We start from the raw sequence: 19,971 nt of genomic DNA, 5'->3' as shown, positions 1-19,971 counted from the left end.
GAAGAAAAGTGTTCTCAGTTTGAATCTCACTGATTCTGTAATAAAAGTAGCAATGACTCAGATCATTTATTTGCACTTAAACACCAAAGAGGTTAAAGATGTGCCTGTACCATACTAAGAGAAAGATTGAGAATTACAGAGCAGTAACTGATAATATGTGGTACTCACATTCCAGAAACTGAGACCTCCAGGTATAGGGTGGTATATAACTTCAATAAATAAAATAAACTATATTCTTTCATTTTTCACCACCACCCCTGATTGTGGAAGGAGATGAGTGGGAATGAGCTCAGTGACCCCTCACCTTACTCATTCACATGTTAATCCACCACTATTCTTGCATTTCCCCTCTGTGTTTTGAGGGCTAGCTATCTAGAGCATGAAACCCACTCTACTTTAGTAGGCTTCCTGCATAATTAAGCACCTTTAAAGAGAAGGTGTCTACGATCTGTGTGAGAGCCTACTGGAACAGAGCAGATACCCCACTGCAGGCATTCTGCCTCCCAACGTGTGGGGGGCTGCAGGAATGAGGACATGTGGGTTGGCAAACAGTCAACAATTATGTTCCTACTCTCCTTTGGGGGTGGGAGAAAATATAAGGTTAGAGTAAGTTGGGTTTCTGTGTTGTCCGACCAAAAGGTACACACAAACATGTGTGTGTGTGTGTGTGTGTGTGAGAGAGAGAAAGAGAGAGAGAGAGAGAGAGAGAGAGAATGTATGTAGATAGGACTACCTCAGAAATACACATTTGGAAAATTGTTGTTGTTTAGTCGTTTAGTCGTTTAGTCGTGTCCGACTCTTCATGACCCCATGGACCAGAGCACGCCAGGCACTCCTGTCTTCATTTGGAAAATAACTTAATGTAAAGTTGCCACCTAACTATAGCTGAAGCCAATGTAAAGTTGCCACCTAACTATAGCTGAAGCCAATACCCTGGCTCTTATCTTGAATATGTGGCCACACATGTTTTTCAGAAGCATTGGTTATTTCTTGGCTATCTCCCATGAGAAATGACCACTTTTCTGCTTGGCATGAGTTGTACTATATGATATAGACCAGGCACGTTCAACTCCCAAGAGACTGCAATCTACTCACAGTATAAAAGAACCAGCAATGATCTACCCATTGTCACTGGAGGATTAACCAGAGTTGTTGAGCTTTTTTTATTTTTTAGAAAATTTCTCATGGGGTCGAAAGATCAACCAGGGACAGCCCGTGATCGACTAATAGATTACGATCAACCTGTTGGACATGCCTGATATAGACTAACCATCCTTCTTTTGCAGCTGGAATTCTCAGGTGCCGGGCTTCACCTTTAGCGACATGTTCATTCAGATTGCAACTCGCCTACCATCACAATATGTGTACGGATTTGGAGAAACTGAGCACACTCAGTTCCGGAGGGATATGAACTGGCAGACCTGGGGAATGTTCACAAAAGATCAACCACCCGGTGTAAGCCGAGTTCTTGCTTACTCTTCCGCTTCTTTCTCAGTTTGTGTCACTGTCTCAGTTTTCCTACTTTGGACTTGCTTCCTTTCCTAAACAGCAAAAATAACTTTGAGATTTTTAGAAAACAATGAACATCTTTTAAAAGGAAAACAGTGAGTGCTGTAAATGTATAATATGGTAATTAGGTCTATAAAAATGGTTGTGGGAAGGGATAATGTTAGGAGTTTCCTATCAGATTTCCGTTATTAGGCAGTCAATCTGGGTTTCTTTGGGCTAGAGTCTTGGACTTGAGATAGACCTGTTGACAGCCTTTAATGCTCTGTTCATATATTTCCATGGAAGTTGGGGTGGCCTAAGACTAGGAGGTAGTCAGAAAAAAGTACAATGGGATGTGTGTATTAAGGTTGTTATGAATGGAGAACAGCAAAGTGCAGCTAAAGAGTGACAGAACTGAGTTTAGGCTCCCAAAGTTAGCAGTGTTTTTGAAAACAGGCTTCCTCTCCTTCAAGACCTGACGTGGTAGCAATGAACTTTTTAAAAAAAATTCCAACAAAAACATCACAAGCCTCTAGCGACTTCCTCCTACAAAGGGAAATCAAACCTGGCTAAGTACTGATATCTCAAATATACCTCTGCTCAAAGAACTGGGGTGGTGGAGCAGTAAGAATTGTTCAGGACTGAGTTTGAGATGGCACACACCCCGGGCTTCATCCAGATATGTGTATATCTTCAGAAGAGATATGTGGACTTAGATGCAGAAGAAATGAAATCCTTCTGCCTTTGTTTTTTTACAGTACAAGCTGAACTCCTATGGCTTTCACCCCTTCTACATGGGACTTGAAAATGATGGAAGTGCTCATGGAGTTCTTTTGCTGAACAGCAATGCTATGGGTAAAAGAACAACTTTTTTAAAATAGAAAAATCTGTACAGAATTTCATTTTTTTGTTCATACATTTATGGCAATTGATTATTAATTTCCTATTCCTTCTGGATTTTTCAGATGTCACCTTCCAACCAACACCTGCCCTGACATATCGCACAATTGGAGGAATATTGGACTTTTACATGGTTTTAGGGCCGAAGCCAGAAGAAGTAGTTCAGGAGTACACTGCAGTAAGACATCTACTGCTATAACATTACAGTGTATCAATGGAGATTAATTCCTTTTTTACCAGTTTCTCTATATGTCCATCCAATATGGATGGATATTTGCATCATGAAGGCCAACTGTACAGACCGGATGCATCGGTTCTTATTTGTTTTGGGGGACTGCTTGTGTGCTACCACATTTCAATGTTTCGTTTTGTTTTAAATCTATGATTTGCTCTTCAATTGTAGCTAATTGGACGGCCTGTCATGCCACCCTATTGGGCCTTGGGATTCCAGCTTTGCCGCTACGGGTACAAAAACACGTCTGAGGTTGCTGAAGTGTATGATGCTATGAGGGCAGCTAGAATACCCTATGTAAGTGTCTTGCAGCTGTGATCCGGTGCGCTTCAGATTCCAATCGATAATTATTTTGTTGGAAGAAGATTTCAAAATGATTCAGAAAATCAGGACTATATAAATCCCAACTGAGTTCTGTATAAAACATTATATGCAGACAAAACCAAGGAAAGAAGAAAGATGGAGGAAAGAGCCACAGACCTAATTTGTATGGTTAAGGTCAGCAAAGAAACAGCTTTGCCCTTCTCTATCCCAGTGATATCTCAAAGTGAAAACTGTTTTAAAAATCTTTTAAAAAGCAATAAAACATTCCCAGAAAATTTAATAAGGTTTACATTTTTAGGTGTATGTGTCTTAGCTATGGCTCAGTTTGCGAAGTGGCCCTTCAACTTTCCTAAAGTCATTTAGACATGCTTGAAATTGAACCTGATGGCTTTGCTTTTGCATTATAGTTTTGAATTTTAATAGTTAATAAAACAACAACAAAATTGGGGGCTAAATTGTTTGGTCCAACCCTAGAATATATGATAATCTTATCAAAAATATGATCTATGATACTGATGTATCTATGACACATCTGTTTGCCCCTTTCACCCTATGCATGCTGTAGATGCACGCTGAAAGAATCTTGGGTATTTATTTAATTTAATTAATTCATATACTGCCCTATACCTAAAGGTGTCAGGGCGGTTCACAGAATCAAGTATGCTTCTGGATATATGGATCTGAACTTGAACATTCTTAACTGTATTGAGGCATATTTGATATTGAAAGTCCATGCTTTCTGTGTTTTGCATCTTGAACATGTTGAGATTACTTTAAATTAATCATCTCCAGGTCTTCAGTTTATTTTTCACACATGTCTTTACTGTTTTATTTTAACACAGGATGTCCAATATACAGACATTGATTACATGGAACGGAAGCTAGACTTCACACTTGGCAAAAACTTCTCTGACCTTCCAGCTTTTGTTGATCGAATAAAATCAGAGGGTTCAAGGTACATCATCATCCTGGTGAGTAATTGTTAATCATTCTTGAGATACCATTGTGGAATGCTGGTAGCATGCATTATTGGTCCAGTACCTCAATGTACACCCAAGCTATGTACCTGTTCCTTTAGGGGAAGTGCAACCCCACTAGAACAGGCAGTCTGCTCAATTACTCAACCCTGGGAACTGTCTTTTCACAGCACTTCTGTCTCAACATGATTCAGTTTCAGTTTATTGGTTCTCATGAAGCCCATCATTGCCTCAAAGACACCAATCCAACTTCTGCACAATCTCTCCTGATCAGTAGCAGCCCATGGGGTTTGGTAGAGTTGAGTGCCCCCCATTTGTGGTTGTGGGGGGCCGTGGGGCCAGGAGGATTGAGCCTACATGGTACACAGGTGGAGCCAATCCAGTGCTCTGCCAGTGTGTCTATCTAGTCCTAACCAGCTTTTGTTTGCTTTATCTAATAAAATCAGAATGTTCAAGGCTCATTGCCATCCTGCCTAGTTCTTCAAGCTTTCTTGAGCTATCATTATGCACTTTGGATAATATGCAATTTTCATTGTGCTCTGTTGAATAGTTTGCGTCACCAGTCCTGGCAATATAATAACCATGGTTCTGGGTCAGACCAAGGGTCCATTTGCACCAGTATCTCATTTCCAACCATGGACAGCCAGATAGCTTCAGGAGTCATCAAGGCAACAGCTTTCACCTACTCATTGTTCCCCAGGATCAGATAAACAGAGAGGCGATGCCCCTCAAAACTTATCAGAGTGAAATATATAAACTATGCAAAAGCTGAATAAGGAACTCCTTCTATATAATCCCTTGAAATAACTGGATGAGGACTTGCTCTGGGTTTCCCTTCCATCAGAGGTCATGCTGCTATCCACAGATAATCTTGTTTTTGTGATTCTCTACCACAAAGAGTTCCATTAGCATCACTCACTGCATTCTTTCAGAAACTCAGACTGAAAACCTGCATCCTCCAAGGAGGTTGGGAGGTGTGGAAGAAGTCATGTCATGTACAGAGCAGAATGAATGAATGAGTGGAAAGCATTAGCACTGCTCATTTAATGTAACAGTAAAAGTATTTTCGATTTTCCTTTAGGATCCAGCCATATCAGGCAATGAAACTGAACCATATAACACCTTCACAAGTGGTGTTCAGGAGGATGTTTTTATCAAATGGATCAACAGTTCAGACATTGCATGGGCGAAGGTATTGTTGCAAAATGTCATTGTCTTACTTGCCACAACTCAAATTCAATTTGATGAAAAGCATAGTTTGCCTCTATGCACCCTCCTACCCAGCCTAAATGGAGTCACTCTTCGTTAAATAAAAGCCTAGATTGTTTCCAAATGCATACAAGAATTCAGTGCATCTAACTGTACATTTCTTCCTTTCCCACAAGGTGTGGCCAGATTATCCCAATGTAACAGTCGATGAGAATGCAAGTTTGGAAGTTCAACTGGAGGTACTTTAAAAAAACAACAACTAAAAAACCCAAAACTCAGTTTCCTCAATTATCTCTTAGTGGTTACGGAAAGCTCAGTCCTGATCATTTCTTTTTCAAAACCTCCTGTGGCCCATAACAATAATGGCATATGCCCACAAAGACTCTCCTCCCTGAAAGAGAGGGGAGTGGTTGTGGGCGGGAGCCTGAACACCGCTCCTAGCAGGGGGCGTTGCCCCCTGCCTCCAGCTCACCTGGCTGGCACTCACGCCCCCCCCGGTGGCCGTCCAACCAGGTGCCATTGGGGGGGCGTGTCCAGCAGCCTTTATGCTGCAGTGCCAGCCTCTCTCCCCAGCCTCATTTCTCTTCGTCGTCCTGTGTGAGTCACCCACCCTCCACTCCCTTTGAGTTAGGGCTTAGGTCATTGGCCTTACTATGGACCTTAGGTTGGTCGCCCCGGTTGCCTGGGGGGCCTGGTAGGAGTTTTTCCATTTGGCATTAGGCTTTTTGGTTTTTTCGCCTACCTCGTAGCAATCGTCACAACTTTTTGTGGTATTGGTGGGTAGGTTAGGCATTGGAATAATGTGTTGTGGTGTGTCGAAGTGCTAGGTGGGGCCATCGCCTATGCCTTCAATTATTGGGTATTCCGTTAAAGGAATCTGGCGGTCGTGTATTCTGTCCGATGCCTGCTTGGCGGGAGGCCATGGCACGACCCTCGGTGACAGCAGGGGTGAGCCTATAGTTGGATTAGCATCAACAGTTGATGAACCCCTGGTGAATAAACCCACTTGTTTCGTGATCCAATGCCTAAGCCAATACCTTTTCATTGCTGTAATCAATAAAGTTGTGGCCTTTTCTAGCCCATTAACCTTATATCACGTGTCCCTGTGTCTTCATTTCACTTCGCGGGGTTCGGGTCCTCGAACCACAACAGGGTTCTTTGATTGAATTTATTCTTTAGAGTTTAACATATATAGTTTGTCAAAGCAGAGAAGTGCAATGCACTAACTGGAGTTGCTTAATTTGCCAGGCTTCCTCCCAGTCATCTTAGATGAGGTGTTTGTTGTGGTGTGTGTGTGTGTGTGTGTGTGTGTGAGAGAGAGAGAGAGAGAGAGAGAGAGAGAGAGAGAGAGAGAGAGGTGGGTGGGGGTCCAATGTGAATTTCACTGCCTAGAGTTGCCTGTTTGGCACCAGTTTTCAAAGCAGTTTTCTCCCAGCTTTCTAATGTAATATTTAAACACACTGTCAATTGCTTTATTTCTATATTTGTATTCTACTTTGTTTTGCAAAGCCCCTTGGAATCTTTGTGAAAGGGGTGGTATGGAAATATTTTAATTTTCTTCCTTGCTCTGTGTTTTTGTCAGCTGTACCGGGCTTATGTCGCTTTCCCAGATTTCTTGCGCAGTTCCACATCGCAGTGGTGGCAAAGAGAGCTAGTGGACTATCATGCCAATGTACTCAAATACGATGGGCTATGGACTGTAAGTATCGCATACTGGGAGTTTTCCCTGCTGCCTCTCAGTCCAAGGTCTCAATATCCCCATTCAGAAATGGTTGAGTCTGTTGCTCCATTCAGTCCTGCCACTCCCAGATGGGGTTAGCATTGCTCCTAAGTAGCACAGCCTCCCCATAAATTGGAAGCATTCTTATAAGCCTTTAACACTTGTGGAGAACCCTGGGATCTGTAGTTTGTTAAGGGTGCCAGAAGATGTAGGACTTTTCCCCTAGCATGCATAAAGCTTGGAAAGTGATTGCCACGCCCATCAGAAATATACCCTCCTTCTAACCCAGGAGGGTGTAGCTCCTCCCCTCTCCTTTTCAATTGACCTGGCACATCCCTGAGTAGTATGAATAGCCATTGGGAAGAAAAAAAACATCACATGGTTTCTCATTACTACACAGCAAGGAAGAGGGAGAAGGGAGGGAAGAGGGAGAAGGAAAGAATCAGGCTTGTTTCTTAATGTCCACCAACATGCAACTAATATTCTTCCCACTGGACAGAAAAGTGAAGCTAACAGGGGGCGTATGGTTTAGAGAATGCAAACTGGGACGGAGCTGTTTGAGGTGAGCGTTTGTGAATTTCTGCTCTGAGCTGAAGCTTGCAGATGCTCACCAGCATTTACACAATGTGCTTTTTTTATATTTTGGAATTTCAAACTATATTTTAGGACATGAATGAACCATCCAACTTCATTGATGGAGCTGTTGGTGGCTGCAGGGATCAAGACTTAAACAAACCTCCCTATATGCCAGGTAAGAGTAATTCTTAAAACACACAGGTTCCCTTGGATCAGTGAGACTTAAATTAGGAATAATAACCTTGTCCCATGGTTTTCCATTCATTCATTTAATACTCACTTTAGAGGATTTGAGATTACATCTCGCTAACTTAGACTTGTGTTATTCAAGCACCAAAAAATGCTCAGCTGCTTCACACCTAGTTTTACTTACCGTATTTGTTGATTTGTCACCTCTGTGTACTTCCCTTCTAACAACACCAGAAACTTTACATTTGTTCTAATATTTCATTTCAAAAATAAATTCCTCCTTGTAAGATTATCTATTCTGAACCTTTATAATAAGTTCCATTAAACATCTAAATAAATTTTATATAATAATTCTTCCACACAACTGCAGACTCCCTTACTGATTGCCTTGACGTACAGATAAGATCCTCTAGGTTCTCATAGTTTGTGGAGTCTACATGTCTCTTGTCTGCCAATAGAAGAGAGCCTATCTCTTATATAAGAGTCCATTTAAACTGGAAAACCAATATGGATGCAAGAGTCAAGCTGAATTAATGGTCCTGTCTGTCGCAAATGACTATCCAGCCCTGGACATAAGAGGGAAGGTGATATTAGATGTGGAAACATTACCCTAGACATTTTTGCTGCAGCAGCCTGGACTATATATATCCTTCGTTCTAAGAGAAAATTAACATGTCCCAGTTACAGATGGGTAGCCGTGTTGGTCTGCCATAGTCAAAACAAAATAAAAAAATTCCTTCCAGTAGCACCTTAAAGACCAACTAAGTTAGTTCTAGGTATGAGCTTTCGTGTGCATGCACACGTGTGTATCTGAAGAAGTGTGCATGCACACGAAAGCTCATACCTAGAACTAACTTAGTTGGTCTTTAAGGTGCTACTGGAAGGAATTTTTTTATTTTGTTTTAACATGTCCCATTCCCTTTGAAAATGGCCCACCTCATTGTGTGGTCTTACCCTGTCTCCTCATTAGCCTTGGTTTTAAGAGAACGAGGACTGGATCTTGTGACGCTGTGCATGGATACTGAACAGCATCTCTCTGACGGAACACCTGTGAGGCACTATGATGTACATAACCTATACGGATGGTCTCAAGCAGAACCAACTTACTAGTAAGCTGTTTTCCCTGTTTCATATTCTGGAAATCCTGCTTTCTTTACACAAGATGGTGTTGTGACAGTAAAGGTGTGCCACACCTCACGTTCTGCAATTTTTTGCTAGCATTTTTTCACCGACATTATCCCTTGCACTCTTGCAGTGGCAGAATGGTAGTCCATGTGAAATTGATGTTGTGCATTGATGCCACAACTCACCCTTTAGATTGCTATAGGTTGTTATGGGGTGGAGCAGGGGAAGTTGCAGCAGCCGCTTTGAAATCCAAACCGAGTGGAATCTTTAAGTGGCATAATAATTCAGCATGCAACGCTATATTCACATGTGCTTTTTTTATCTCCCTATTAGTGGTATGCGCAACGCCACAAAGGAACGTGGGATCATTATTACCCGTTCAACTTATCCCTCCAGTGGACGATGGGTAGGACATTGGCTTGGCGATAACTATGCAAGATGGGACCAGCTTACAAAATCTGTGATTGGTAAGGGGAATCTTCGGCGTTATCCAGTGTTTGCCACAGAAATGTCTGCTCTGCTTTTTTTTTTTAGTAAGGGGATGGAATCTTAATTGGAGTGATGGCTCCCAGCATCTGCCCCCTGTATCATGTTACTGGCAATGCCCTCACCTGTGTCTGGACTCAGCCATAATTGGGTGTGTTTTGGTGTCCCACCAGTGTGTCCAGTGCAAGCTATCTACACTGTCACCCCTTTCCTCCAAGTTCCTGAGCCAATGGGGATGATTTAAACTATTCACTATTTCCATGATTTCCATCTGGCCCCACAAACCGTTGTACTTGCAGCAGAAACCGGAGACATTATATTAGCATTCAAAAAGGATCCTGAGAGCATTGGTCACTTCTTTTAAAGAGACAGGTTGCTCAAGAAAATCCTATTGTGCTTCCTTTTAACAGGTATCATGGAGTTCAGCCTCTTTGGAATCTCCTATGTAAGTTCTGCTCCTGGATCAAAGTCTTTGAAACGCTTTTGAATAATCTAATGTGGCAGAGATCATTCTAACCTCATTCCCCTTTCCATGCTTCCAGACTGGTGCTGACATCTGTGGCTTCTTCAATGACACAACCTATGAAATGTGTGCCCGATGGATGGAACTTGGAGCCTTCTACACCTTCTCAAGAAATCATAATGTGATGGGAACTAGGGTGCGTCTACCTGTTTTGGCAGTGTGTTGCATGCAGTAGTAAAGCGACTGGAATACTGTTGGTAATCTAAAAATGTATGGTTAGTTGCTGGTTTAGACACTCACCCCTCTTCCGATTTCCTACTCCGATTTTCCTTTCCTCCCTGATGAAAATAGAGCAGTGAGCTGTTCTGGATGCTGTGTAGCCATGAATTCTCAGCCCTGAATTTTCTCAACCCTGCAATGATGAGTGGACATGTGAAGGGAAGAAAGAGGCTATGTTGCTCAACATTGCAATAAAAACCAGACTGCCTCCTTGCTACTCACTCTCCAACATTATATATTGGCTGTGGTTCTGTGTGTATCCCTAACCGATTCCCCCCCAAAATGCAGCTATCTAGTGCCTGCCATGTCTTATCAGGAATGCTGCTCCACAGAGTGCGGCAGCCACACTAAAAGGTCTGCTCTGAGTTATGCCCAAAGTGGGAGGGTTGTAGGCCATTGCAAAATGTGAAAAGTTTTGGTGTGACAGTGTTGTAGACCTGCGTAACTTCCTTGGCTCTGCCCCTGCTCCCAGCACTGATATAACATGCATCTGTACATGTCTGATATGCCACAGGTGGCACAGCAAACCTGTCCCCACTCACTGCCAGCAGTCAGTGGAACACACATATGTGTCTAGAAACACAGATTTCCCTAGTGGTTTACACAAACACAACCTATGGGTAGTTTGGAGGGAATAATGACCCTGGGTCAGTGATGGGTGCATCACTTTGAAGGCTTACTCAGAACAGGTTTCAGAAAGTGGAGTTGTTTCAAAGGCTGAAAGATAGAAGTATCATCTATATTAATTAATTCCCAAAGGAAGTTCCATTTAATATTTCATTTACCTTGTATTTTGTTCCAAAGGCAGTTGATAGAAGGATTTCCTTACTAGAGGTTTCACCTAGGTAGAGATTAGCATCCAAAATATTTCACAACTCACCCCCCTCCGGCTGCAGCCAGACTCATACTAAATCTACAAAATGCAGCCAGTTTCTTATGTTATTCTGTTTGGCTCAACATATGTTGCCTGCCCTGTATTCTCTTATATGTAATGATGTGAGTTTTCTATGGAAATATGAAAGCCTTTTGATTGATGCTTACTGGGATTTTCTTCCGGGGGAGCGGGGGGAGAACAGGGCAAGATATTCTGCAGCCTGAATGAATTTCTTATCTCTTTTACAGAGGCAAGATCCTGTCTCCTTTGATGAAAGATTTGTAAATATATCAAGGGATGTGCTCAGCATACGCTACAGATTGCTACCCTATCTCTACACATTGATGCATAATGCCCATGTCAACGGCGACACTGTTGCCCGTCCTTTGCTGCATGAGTAAGTGTTAAGTGACACTTACTCACTTGTGAAAATTTGTCATGGGCTCAACAAACCAATACATCTTCCCCACCAAGTCAGAAAATATCTCAGGTTATGTTTTAGCATAATTATTGCTTTGGACCCATTGCTACAAGCCTTTAAAGTTTAAACCATGGGTAGGCAAACTAAGGCCCAGGGACCAGATCTGGTCCAATCGCCTTCTAAATCCGGCCCACGGACAGTCTGGGAAACAGCATGTTTTTACATGAGTAGAATGTGTCCTTTTATTTAAGATGCATCTCTGGGTTATTTGTGGGGCAGAGGAATTCGTTCATGCTTTTTCTCTCCAAAATATAGTCTGGCCCCCCACAAAGTCTGAGGGACAGTGGACTGGCCCCCCGCTGAAAAAGTTTACTAACCCCTTCTTTAAACATACACATTGCCCTCTTTCATATCCCCAAAAATCCCCAGAAGCATCAGTTAGGGATGAGGGAAAAATTTCGATTCAATTCACATTTAACAGTGATCACACCTAATTTGCACTTTGTGAGACTCTTCCAGTATTGGCAGGTTCCTCCAAAATCTGTGGAGGCAAAAGGGATATAAAGCTACTACCTTGCTGCCCCCATGAACCTACAGCCAGCCCAAACTGATTCAAGATCACCACCAAATACTCAGTCAACCACCAAGAGTTCTCAGTTTTGTTGGCAGAAACATTGCTGGGTAGAACAAAAAGAACTTCACTCAGGTGCTTAAAAAAGTCTTTCAATGCTGGAACTAAACAGCTTGATGATAACATCTGGCAACGCAGCAAGGCTTCTTCCTAGGAGAAAAGTGGGAGAAAAGTGATCTGTGGTTTTTAACATTCACCTTGTAGATGGATGCAAATTACTACAGTTTTTTTCAAAGTGAAATTAAGAAACTCACTTTCTCTCCCATATCCCTGAGCAGACCTCCCCCCTCCCCCCTCCCCTAGAATTAGGCTGTTGGAGTTTTTAGAAGTCATGCACAATAACTCGTGTCATCCATCTAGTGAGCTTGCCAAGCTTCAGTGAAATGAATAGGTTTGGGAACTAAACCTGACTGAGGATTGGTACCAAGACTTGACTCTTTATTTTTGAAAATCAGCTGAAATAGCTTCTCTGCATCCCAGTTGGATGTCTCGTTACAGCGAGACGTCCATTTTTTTTAAAAAAAATAACAAAATTGGGCAATGTTTTAGAACTGGAATTGATTTATTATGTACTGAGACTGCAAGTCTGATAATATGAAATAACCATGATTTACCGTGTTTCTTCAGGTTTGTGGGTGACAAAACAACATGGGACATCTACAAACAATTTTTATGGGGCCCAGCATTTCTCATCAGCCCAGTACTTGACCAAGTAAGCCATTAAATAACACTGTCACTTATAAACGGAACATGTGTGTGCATGCTATGTTCTGCTTTGTCTTCATTTTACACTCATCTCTTTAAATTCTAGGGTGCTGTGACAGTACATGCTTATATACCAGATGCCCGGTGGTATGATTATCACACGGTAAGCAGCTTAATAAATCTTGTCAAGAGTAACCTCAAATCAGGTGATACTTGCAAGTTAGATGCAAGTTTAAAATGTCCTGTCCAATCAGGTTAGCTCTTTCCAGGCACTGGGCAAGATATCAACTAACCTGTTCCACCAGCAGAAGTTCACTCAAGTATTTGCAATTGCTCAAGAGGGATTTCCCCCCTCTCTTCCCCACAAGGCAGCCCCTGCACCTCCTCCAAGTCTGCTCTGGGGTAGGGTGGGTGCTTGGGAGAACTGCCAGAAGGGAGAGGCAAGATTGTTCTGTCAGCAAATAAAAATGGTTGTGCTGAAGAACAATCTCCTTAGCACTATGTTGAACTGAACTAGTAGGCTAATTTCTACAGATCATTTCAAGGATACATAGGTGCAGTGCTTTTTTTAAAAAAAAATGTTTAGGGGTACTCTCATTTTGACTCGGGAAAATCACCATTTTATAGTTCAAATCGGGGGAAATAGATACAGTAAATGGACAAAAGTACAAAGAACATTACCTCATGTTACACAGCTGACAGCCCACAGTCACTTCCACATTGACATGAGGTTGTATGCACTAACATCTTCCTACTCATATTGAAATGCTGTCCCTCAATGAAGCCAAATTTTCATCAGTAAAACACCACACATCCACATTTCACACTGCTTCACACATTAAACGCTCGCTTCCCTCTGAGACTCAGGAAACACCGGAAAAGGAAATGAGGCCACCATCGGGGGTAGCAATGGAACTGACGATTCACCATGCTAGAGAAGAAACTATATATATATATATATATATATATATATATATATATATACATACACACACACACACACACACACACACACACTTAAAAAAAATAGTTTCTTCAAAATAGATTCACAAAATGTTTAGGGGTATGCATCCCCCTGCATCCCCCCAGAAAAAAGCACTGCATAGGTGACACAGTCAAAGTTCAATATCTTGAGGAATATAATTGCACGTTCCTCTTCCGAACCATATCTTTAATGCTCAACTAGTGCCCATCCTTTACAAAGTGGGGAATAGAGGGTTTGGTTTTGAATGGAAGCCCAGTGAAGGACAGGAAGACATAAGAAGAGCCTGCTAGATTTGGTGAGTGTTTCATCTAATCCAGCATCGTGTTCTCACAGTGGCCAACCAGATGCCCATGGGGAATATTTTCCAGCTTGAACAGAGGACAGAATTTCCCTGTTTGTAAAATTCACAGAGAAGGAGAAAATCTGATAGGTTCGACAGCACCGTTTCAAAGTTCTGCTTTTATGGTTGTAGGGGAAATATATTGGAGTGCGAAGACAATTCCAGGACTTGGATGCACCTTTGGAGCATATAAATCTTCATATCCGGGGTGGCTACATCATCCCCTGGCAAGAGCCTGATATTACTACCAATGCCAGGTGAGTACAATTTCTCATGGAATGAACTTGAATTTTATGCAGACTTGACTCCGCTTTAGCAGTAACTGATTGGTTGATCTCAGGTGATCAGCCATTAAGCTACTGGCCAACCAGCTGACTTGTCAGAAATGGACCTTCAGTGTGTGCCTGCAGATCTTTCTCGCTTTCACAGTAAATGGGAAGCTCCTTAAGTTAGGTAGGGAGGTTCCTAACAGGAGCCCAACACCCGCCAAAGAGGTTTCTTGGACAGTCTTCAGAATTCTCATAGAATTACTGAGTTGGGAAAGGACCTTGGAAGTCAATCAGTCCAACCCCCTTCTCCATGCAGGATGCCTAGGGACAACACAGGAACATAGGAAGCTGCCTTATATCAAGTCAGACCATTGGTCCATCCAGTCCAGTGCTGTCTACACTGTGGCCCTTGCCCTTTGCAGCTACAAATCAAATCAAATCAAATCGATAGACATTTCCTAAAGAATGTTTTTTTACTTCTTTTCTTGTACTTTTTCTAGCCGGAAGAACCCTCTGGGGCTCACTGTTGCTTTGGATGATAATGGCAATTCCCAAGGAGAACTTTACTGGGATGATGGAATTACAATTGGTAAGTGCCTTGCCAGACAGGAAAGGTCCCAGATTTGGTGACTACAGTGCTACCTTGTGTTGTGAACTGTCCCCCTTACGAATTCTTCGGGTTACGCACTCCGCTAACCCGGAAGTAGATGCCCCTTGTTGAAAACTTTGCTCCAGGATGCGAGGAGAAATCGCGCTCCAGCGGCGCGGCAGCAGCGGGAGGCGCCATTAGTGAAAGCGTGCCTCATGTTATGAGCAGTTTCCAGTTATGAACGGACCTCCGGAACAGATTAAGTTCACAACCAGAGGTACCACTGTAATTTATTATGTATGAACTTGGTATCCCATCCTTCTTCATTAGATTATGGGGTGCTGCTATCTCATTTTATTCTCACAGGACAAAAATTTAGTGAAAGAAAGTGACTAGCCCAAATTATCCAATGAAATTTGTGTCAAATTGGGTTACGAACCCGTTCCAATATGCTACTGCCCACTCTGTCTGTTGTTCACCCATCAACCTGCTTTGTCCATCAATGTGCAAACTCTTGAACTTAGTTTACTATTCTGAGAAACTATAGTAATATATATTTATACATATATTTATTTTGCAGATGCATATGAAACTGCCAACTACTACTTTTCAACATTTCAAGTAACGCAGGTAGGCTTATTAACCTATCCCTCCAAATAATTTAAGAAAAGATGCATATTCCTTGTAACAACAAATACATTTTTGCACTCAAGTTTTTCATTCTTCCTGCATACCTTTCCTTATAAAACAATTTCTATATAATTCAAACATGCACATAAAGCGTATCTCCACAATGCATCTCTCCATTGTAGAATGTTGGCCTGGATTCAGAGATTCCCAGGCTGACAATATACAACCAGAGGAGATTTAACAGAGACTCATGTCACACATTTTATTTGAACATGCCAAAAACAGCTCTTTGGACCTCAGTCATTGCTCAGAGATGATGTGAAAGATTTGTCTGTAGTGCTTGATAGGTTTCATGCATAAATGTCATCACCCGACATGTAGCCTTTGCAAGCTGAAGATAAATGTGTGAACTTCAGGCTACTTGCACATGTGCAAGTGGTTGAGTTAGAAGTTGGAGAGTGCTGGTGGAATCTGTCTGGAGCATTTAGGGTCCATTTATTAAAAATACAGCCTCTTTTCCTCAATTTTTCAGAATACATTGAATGTCACTGTGGTCCACAACAATCTACCTGATGCCCTTGTCTTAAGAATGGGTTATCTGCACGTCTGGGGAGTCACATCCTCAGTTACAAGTGTTACTGTTACTTATGATGGGCAAACAGAACCAGCTACCCTAGAATATGATTCAGCAAACCAGGTAAGTCCAAAAATATTGGAATTATTAGTGAAAACATTTTTTTTTTTACTATTCATATTGCTTACATTTCCAGTCCTCTAAAATCAACGCAGTATTCCTTTCTACTTTATATTCTAAGATTTTCTTTTCGCTCGGTATGAGAGCAAAATATGCATACAGGCTCATAATAAAGATTTCAAATCTAAATCCAGGCTAGAAGAGATGCTAATATCTGACACAAATGGCCTAAGAAATGTCTGTATCTTTCGGTGTGCAGTGGGCACATGCTTACTGAAGGTGAAGGCATGTACTGGTATGCTGGCGACCTATACAGAAGGGGTGGGGAGTATTTTCAGGTTGAGGGCCACATTCCTTGATTTGGGAGCAATGAGGAGGAGTGTGGCCTGGTGTGATGACATAGTCTATGAAGACTCCTGAGGGGAGATGTGGTGGGAGGCATCTGGCCTCCAAACTTGAGGTCCCCTTCTGCTGCTATACAGAATATTAGCATGCTTAATCCAATTTGGCACCTTTCATGAATAACCTCCTCTCCTCGTTTTGGCACCGTAGCATAAAACTTGATAGATGGGGCTGGGGCAGAGATCCTTGAGGAGAAAGCTGGAATACAATATAGTACACAAAGGAGATGGCAGAAATTGCATCATTTCCACATCTCTGACAATTGTGTAGATTTGCAAAATAGTCTGAAACCACCGGCAAGCACATCTTGTGCATCTACGACATGCAGAGAAGAATGTACAGATTCTCCTATGTCATTAGATTCTAGAGACCCTTGGTTTGGTACCACAGCGAAACCAGAGGGCGCATAGGAAAGATACCCTCTGAAGCTGTGGACTGAGAACCATCCTTTCCTTCCTCAATCATCATTGTGGCAACTTTGCTTTCTCCCCTCCCATCCTGCCCAGTAAACATAAAGGATAGAAATCAGTGTCACACACTTCCAGTTGTTCCATCTGCATGAGCATTTCAGCATGTCAGGTGGGACAAGCCTTGCTACCTCCCTCCACAGTTGGGACCCTCTCAAAGCCAGTTTTGAGGGAGGAGAGGGGGGAAGTCCTGCTCTGAGCTTACGCTGGTTAGGTGAATCTTCTTAGTCTCCTGCTGCCACATTAGTTCTGCCTTCCACCGAGACCCCAGTGTAAAAGTGGTCAGCATCATTTCAAGCAATAGGCCTAATTGCCGGTTCTCCTGCAAGTAAATTCATCAGAATCTTGCATTTATATCCTCCTGCTTTACTTCCATTTTGCATTTTTGTTTGCTTTCCTTTCATGTCCTGCATTTCCCAATATTATCACTCAGCTAATTGCTGCTCAGTGCAACAGAACTTCCCGGGAAACGTGCATTAGTCATCTCTGTAAGCCTGCTCCTTCTTCTTGCAGCTCTCATTTTCTGCCTCTAATAAAATGCATCTCACATTGGGCTAATCTCTCCCTGCTCTTCCTTTTCTCATTTTCACTGCCAGCCTCCTTCCTTCTTCTGCTGACCTTCTGCTGCTATCAATCTGGAGAAAATGCTTTCAAGTTTCTGCTTCCTCCATCTCTTTCCCACCAGCTTTAGAAGGCTAAAATATTTTCATGCCACATGTCCATGCAGTAATTTAAAAGGTATCTTATCTTTCCCGGCCCTCTTCTTTTTTCTATAACAAGAGATGTTTTTAAATGCAATTGAGATTATCCACCATACTATAGTGATAGCTAAATCTCCCTCTTTTCACACCTCACATTTGGAATTGGAAGCAAGTGCTTAGTGCGGGGAGAGATCCTAAGTTCTGACTTTGAGAACTTTTTTTCTGGCACTCAAAACTCTATTTCCAAGAGGTTTAATTAAAGCTAAACATTTATTTGGGTTACAGTGTCCTGTTTTCAACTTGAATAGAACCATTTCTTCTCTTTTGTTTAACCTTTGATCATCTGCCTACCTTTGAACTTTTGGATGACTACCCATTTCTTGTTATCTTTGTCCCATTTCTCCCTTCACACTTGCATAACTTTACCTTATAGAATAGAATACTTCCCAAATCAGTCAGGATGGTTCCCCCCCCCAGCTTTTCTTTGCATCGTCTTTTCTAACTTAGAGCAGTGTTCTGCTGTACAGACCTATTAGTTTTCAGTGACAATTATCAGGGGAATTGTGGGAGGAGGACACACACATATTTTGAGCCCAAGCTATGTTTCTCACAATTCAGCTATGATTCATCATCATCATTTTTAAAAGCTTCCCCTATGTGGCGTATCACTGATGGGGGAATGAAAGATGGGAAACACAACAGTCTTTTTTTTAACAATGAAAGCAGCAAAGTTCCCTTCTTCTCATTCAGAAAAAAAATTGCCAGCATTGTAGTTCTAATTACTTAAACATGTTTTTGTATGAGGTTTTGACTAATATGCACAGTTTTGGGAGCAGAGTTTTGACAAATAGAATGAATATTTGCATACTGTTTTCACAAATTTTGTACACATTTTATGCTAGTAGATGCATTTATGTACACACTACTTTTGCTGGAGATGTGCATTGCAAACTTTGGAGAGGTGCACATTTTGAAGACAGCTGTGTTTTCATTTGCATATTGAGAAGTGCGAATTAGGTGGTTTTCTCATTCAAATACAAACAATATCAAAATTCTCCCCCATCTTTAGAACATCTAGTGCAAAGTAGAAAGAATGTGCTTTCCAACAAGTGTGTTGTATTTTATAATAATACCTGCATGTATTTGCAGTGAGTGTCATTTTGCAAATGTGTTTCAAAATCCTTCTGAGAGACTGGTATTGCTTTCACAAATCAGACATCTGTGGTTGTAAGAATTTCTCAAAATAGCACTGAATTAACCCACCCACCCCTCTTCTAATCTCTCCTATTCAGATACTAAAAGTGGATTTCACCAGCAAAAATTACCTCATTCATAAATTAGCCCAGGTCAGATGGGTGACAAGCACTTAACTGTCTGCAGAAAACATGCTCCATGAGAACCTCGCCGTGGCTCTAATGAATGTGTATTGTAATATATTAAAAAAACTGTGTTTTGTTATGTTAGCAGTAAACAAATGAAGGAATGGGTGGGACTGAACTGTAGTTAAAATATAATAACGCATTTTCATTTTTTAAGGCAAACCATTTTTGTTGTATCTGAGAACTCTAGAATACTGCTTTCAGCCTGTAAAATGAGAAGGGATGTTTATTTCAATGAAATGCAGGGGTAGGGGATAAATTTGTAAAATAGGCAGTTGAATGTATTTTATATATATCAATTATAGCAGTACAATCTGTATGTCAGGAATCACATTTTTGGTCTGTTTTGCAAAGGAGTTAAAATGCCAGTATGATGCCTAACATGATGCCTAACATGATGAACTATGCAATTGTAGTTTATTATGATGTTTATAAATATCTCTGCAAGAGTGTGTGATAAAATGCAACAGAACATTATTATTATTTTGTAAATTATTCTAATGTGACAATAAAACTCCACCGACAATGTACATAGTTGCACATGTAGATTTTTTGTGTGTGTGTGTGTGTGTGCATGTGCACATGTGTATAGACTTTAGTAGTGTCACTAAGACTTGGATTTTCCGGCTGATAATACTCCCCTCACTTTCAAGCTTCATATACTTCTGAAGCTCAGTTTCTAATCAGAGCTATGGATTATTCGCCCTTCCTCCCAGTCCCTAGATCTCCTCTCACCTATCCAGCAACTTCTAACCACATGCTCCCACCTCACTTATGTGACTGGTACAATGGTGGTTCTCTGACATCAAGTGGGGGCAGAATAGGAGACAGGTCTTCTCCCAACCCACCCACCTACACCTGTGTTGCAATAGTGGCAAGACATAGCAGGGAAGTATTTCTTCCCCTCACAGTTCAG

At 41.6% G+C, this 19,971-nt stretch overlaps 1 protein-coding gene across 1 annotated transcript in view; it reads left to right on the top strand.

The window, feature by feature from the left end:
- The window catches only part of SI (sucrase-isomaltase), a 106,382-nt gene extending 86,797 nt beyond the window's left edge, over window positions 1–19,585 (top strand). Inside the window, exons 51-71 of the mRNA XM_081862055.1 lie at window positions 1,287–1,455; window positions 2,247–2,343; window positions 2,454–2,566; window positions 2,792–2,917; window positions 3,787–3,915; window positions 5,003–5,113; window positions 5,307–5,369; window positions 6,713–6,829; window positions 7,517–7,601; window positions 8,586–8,724; window positions 9,074–9,207; window positions 9,637–9,671; window positions 9,769–9,885; window positions 11,091–11,239; window positions 12,522–12,606; window positions 12,706–12,762; window positions 14,057–14,181; window positions 14,694–14,782; window positions 15,363–15,412; window positions 15,945–16,109; window positions 18,969–19,585. Of these exons, the coding sequence (XP_081718181.1) occupies window positions 1,287–1,455; window positions 2,247–2,343; window positions 2,454–2,566; window positions 2,792–2,917; window positions 3,787–3,915; window positions 5,003–5,113; window positions 5,307–5,369; window positions 6,713–6,829; window positions 7,517–7,601; window positions 8,586–8,724; window positions 9,074–9,207; window positions 9,637–9,671; window positions 9,769–9,885; window positions 11,091–11,239; window positions 12,522–12,606; window positions 12,706–12,762; window positions 14,057–14,181; window positions 14,694–14,782; window positions 15,363–15,412; window positions 15,945–16,109; window positions 18,969–19,046 (2,233 nt within the window). The 3' untranslated portion in view covers window positions 19,047–19,585. The remainder of the gene's footprint in view (window positions 1–1,286; window positions 1,456–2,246; window positions 2,344–2,453; window positions 2,567–2,791; window positions 2,918–3,786; window positions 3,916–5,002; window positions 5,114–5,306; window positions 5,370–6,712; window positions 6,830–7,516; window positions 7,602–8,585; window positions 8,725–9,073; window positions 9,208–9,636; window positions 9,672–9,768; window positions 9,886–11,090; window positions 11,240–12,521; window positions 12,607–12,705; window positions 12,763–14,056; window positions 14,182–14,693; window positions 14,783–15,362; window positions 15,413–15,944; window positions 16,110–18,968) is intronic.
- The last annotated feature ends 386 nt before the right edge of the window (window positions 19,586–19,971 follow it).

Source organism: Podarcis erhardii, assembly GCF_964252035.2.
Source record: "Podarcis erhardii genome assembly, chromosome: 5".
Lineage (NCBI taxonomy): Eukaryota > Metazoa > Chordata > Lepidosauria > Squamata > Lacertidae > Podarcis > Podarcis erhardii.
The sequence above is the reverse complement of the archived record's forward strand: the minus strand, read 5'-3'. Positions and strand labels throughout refer to the sequence as shown.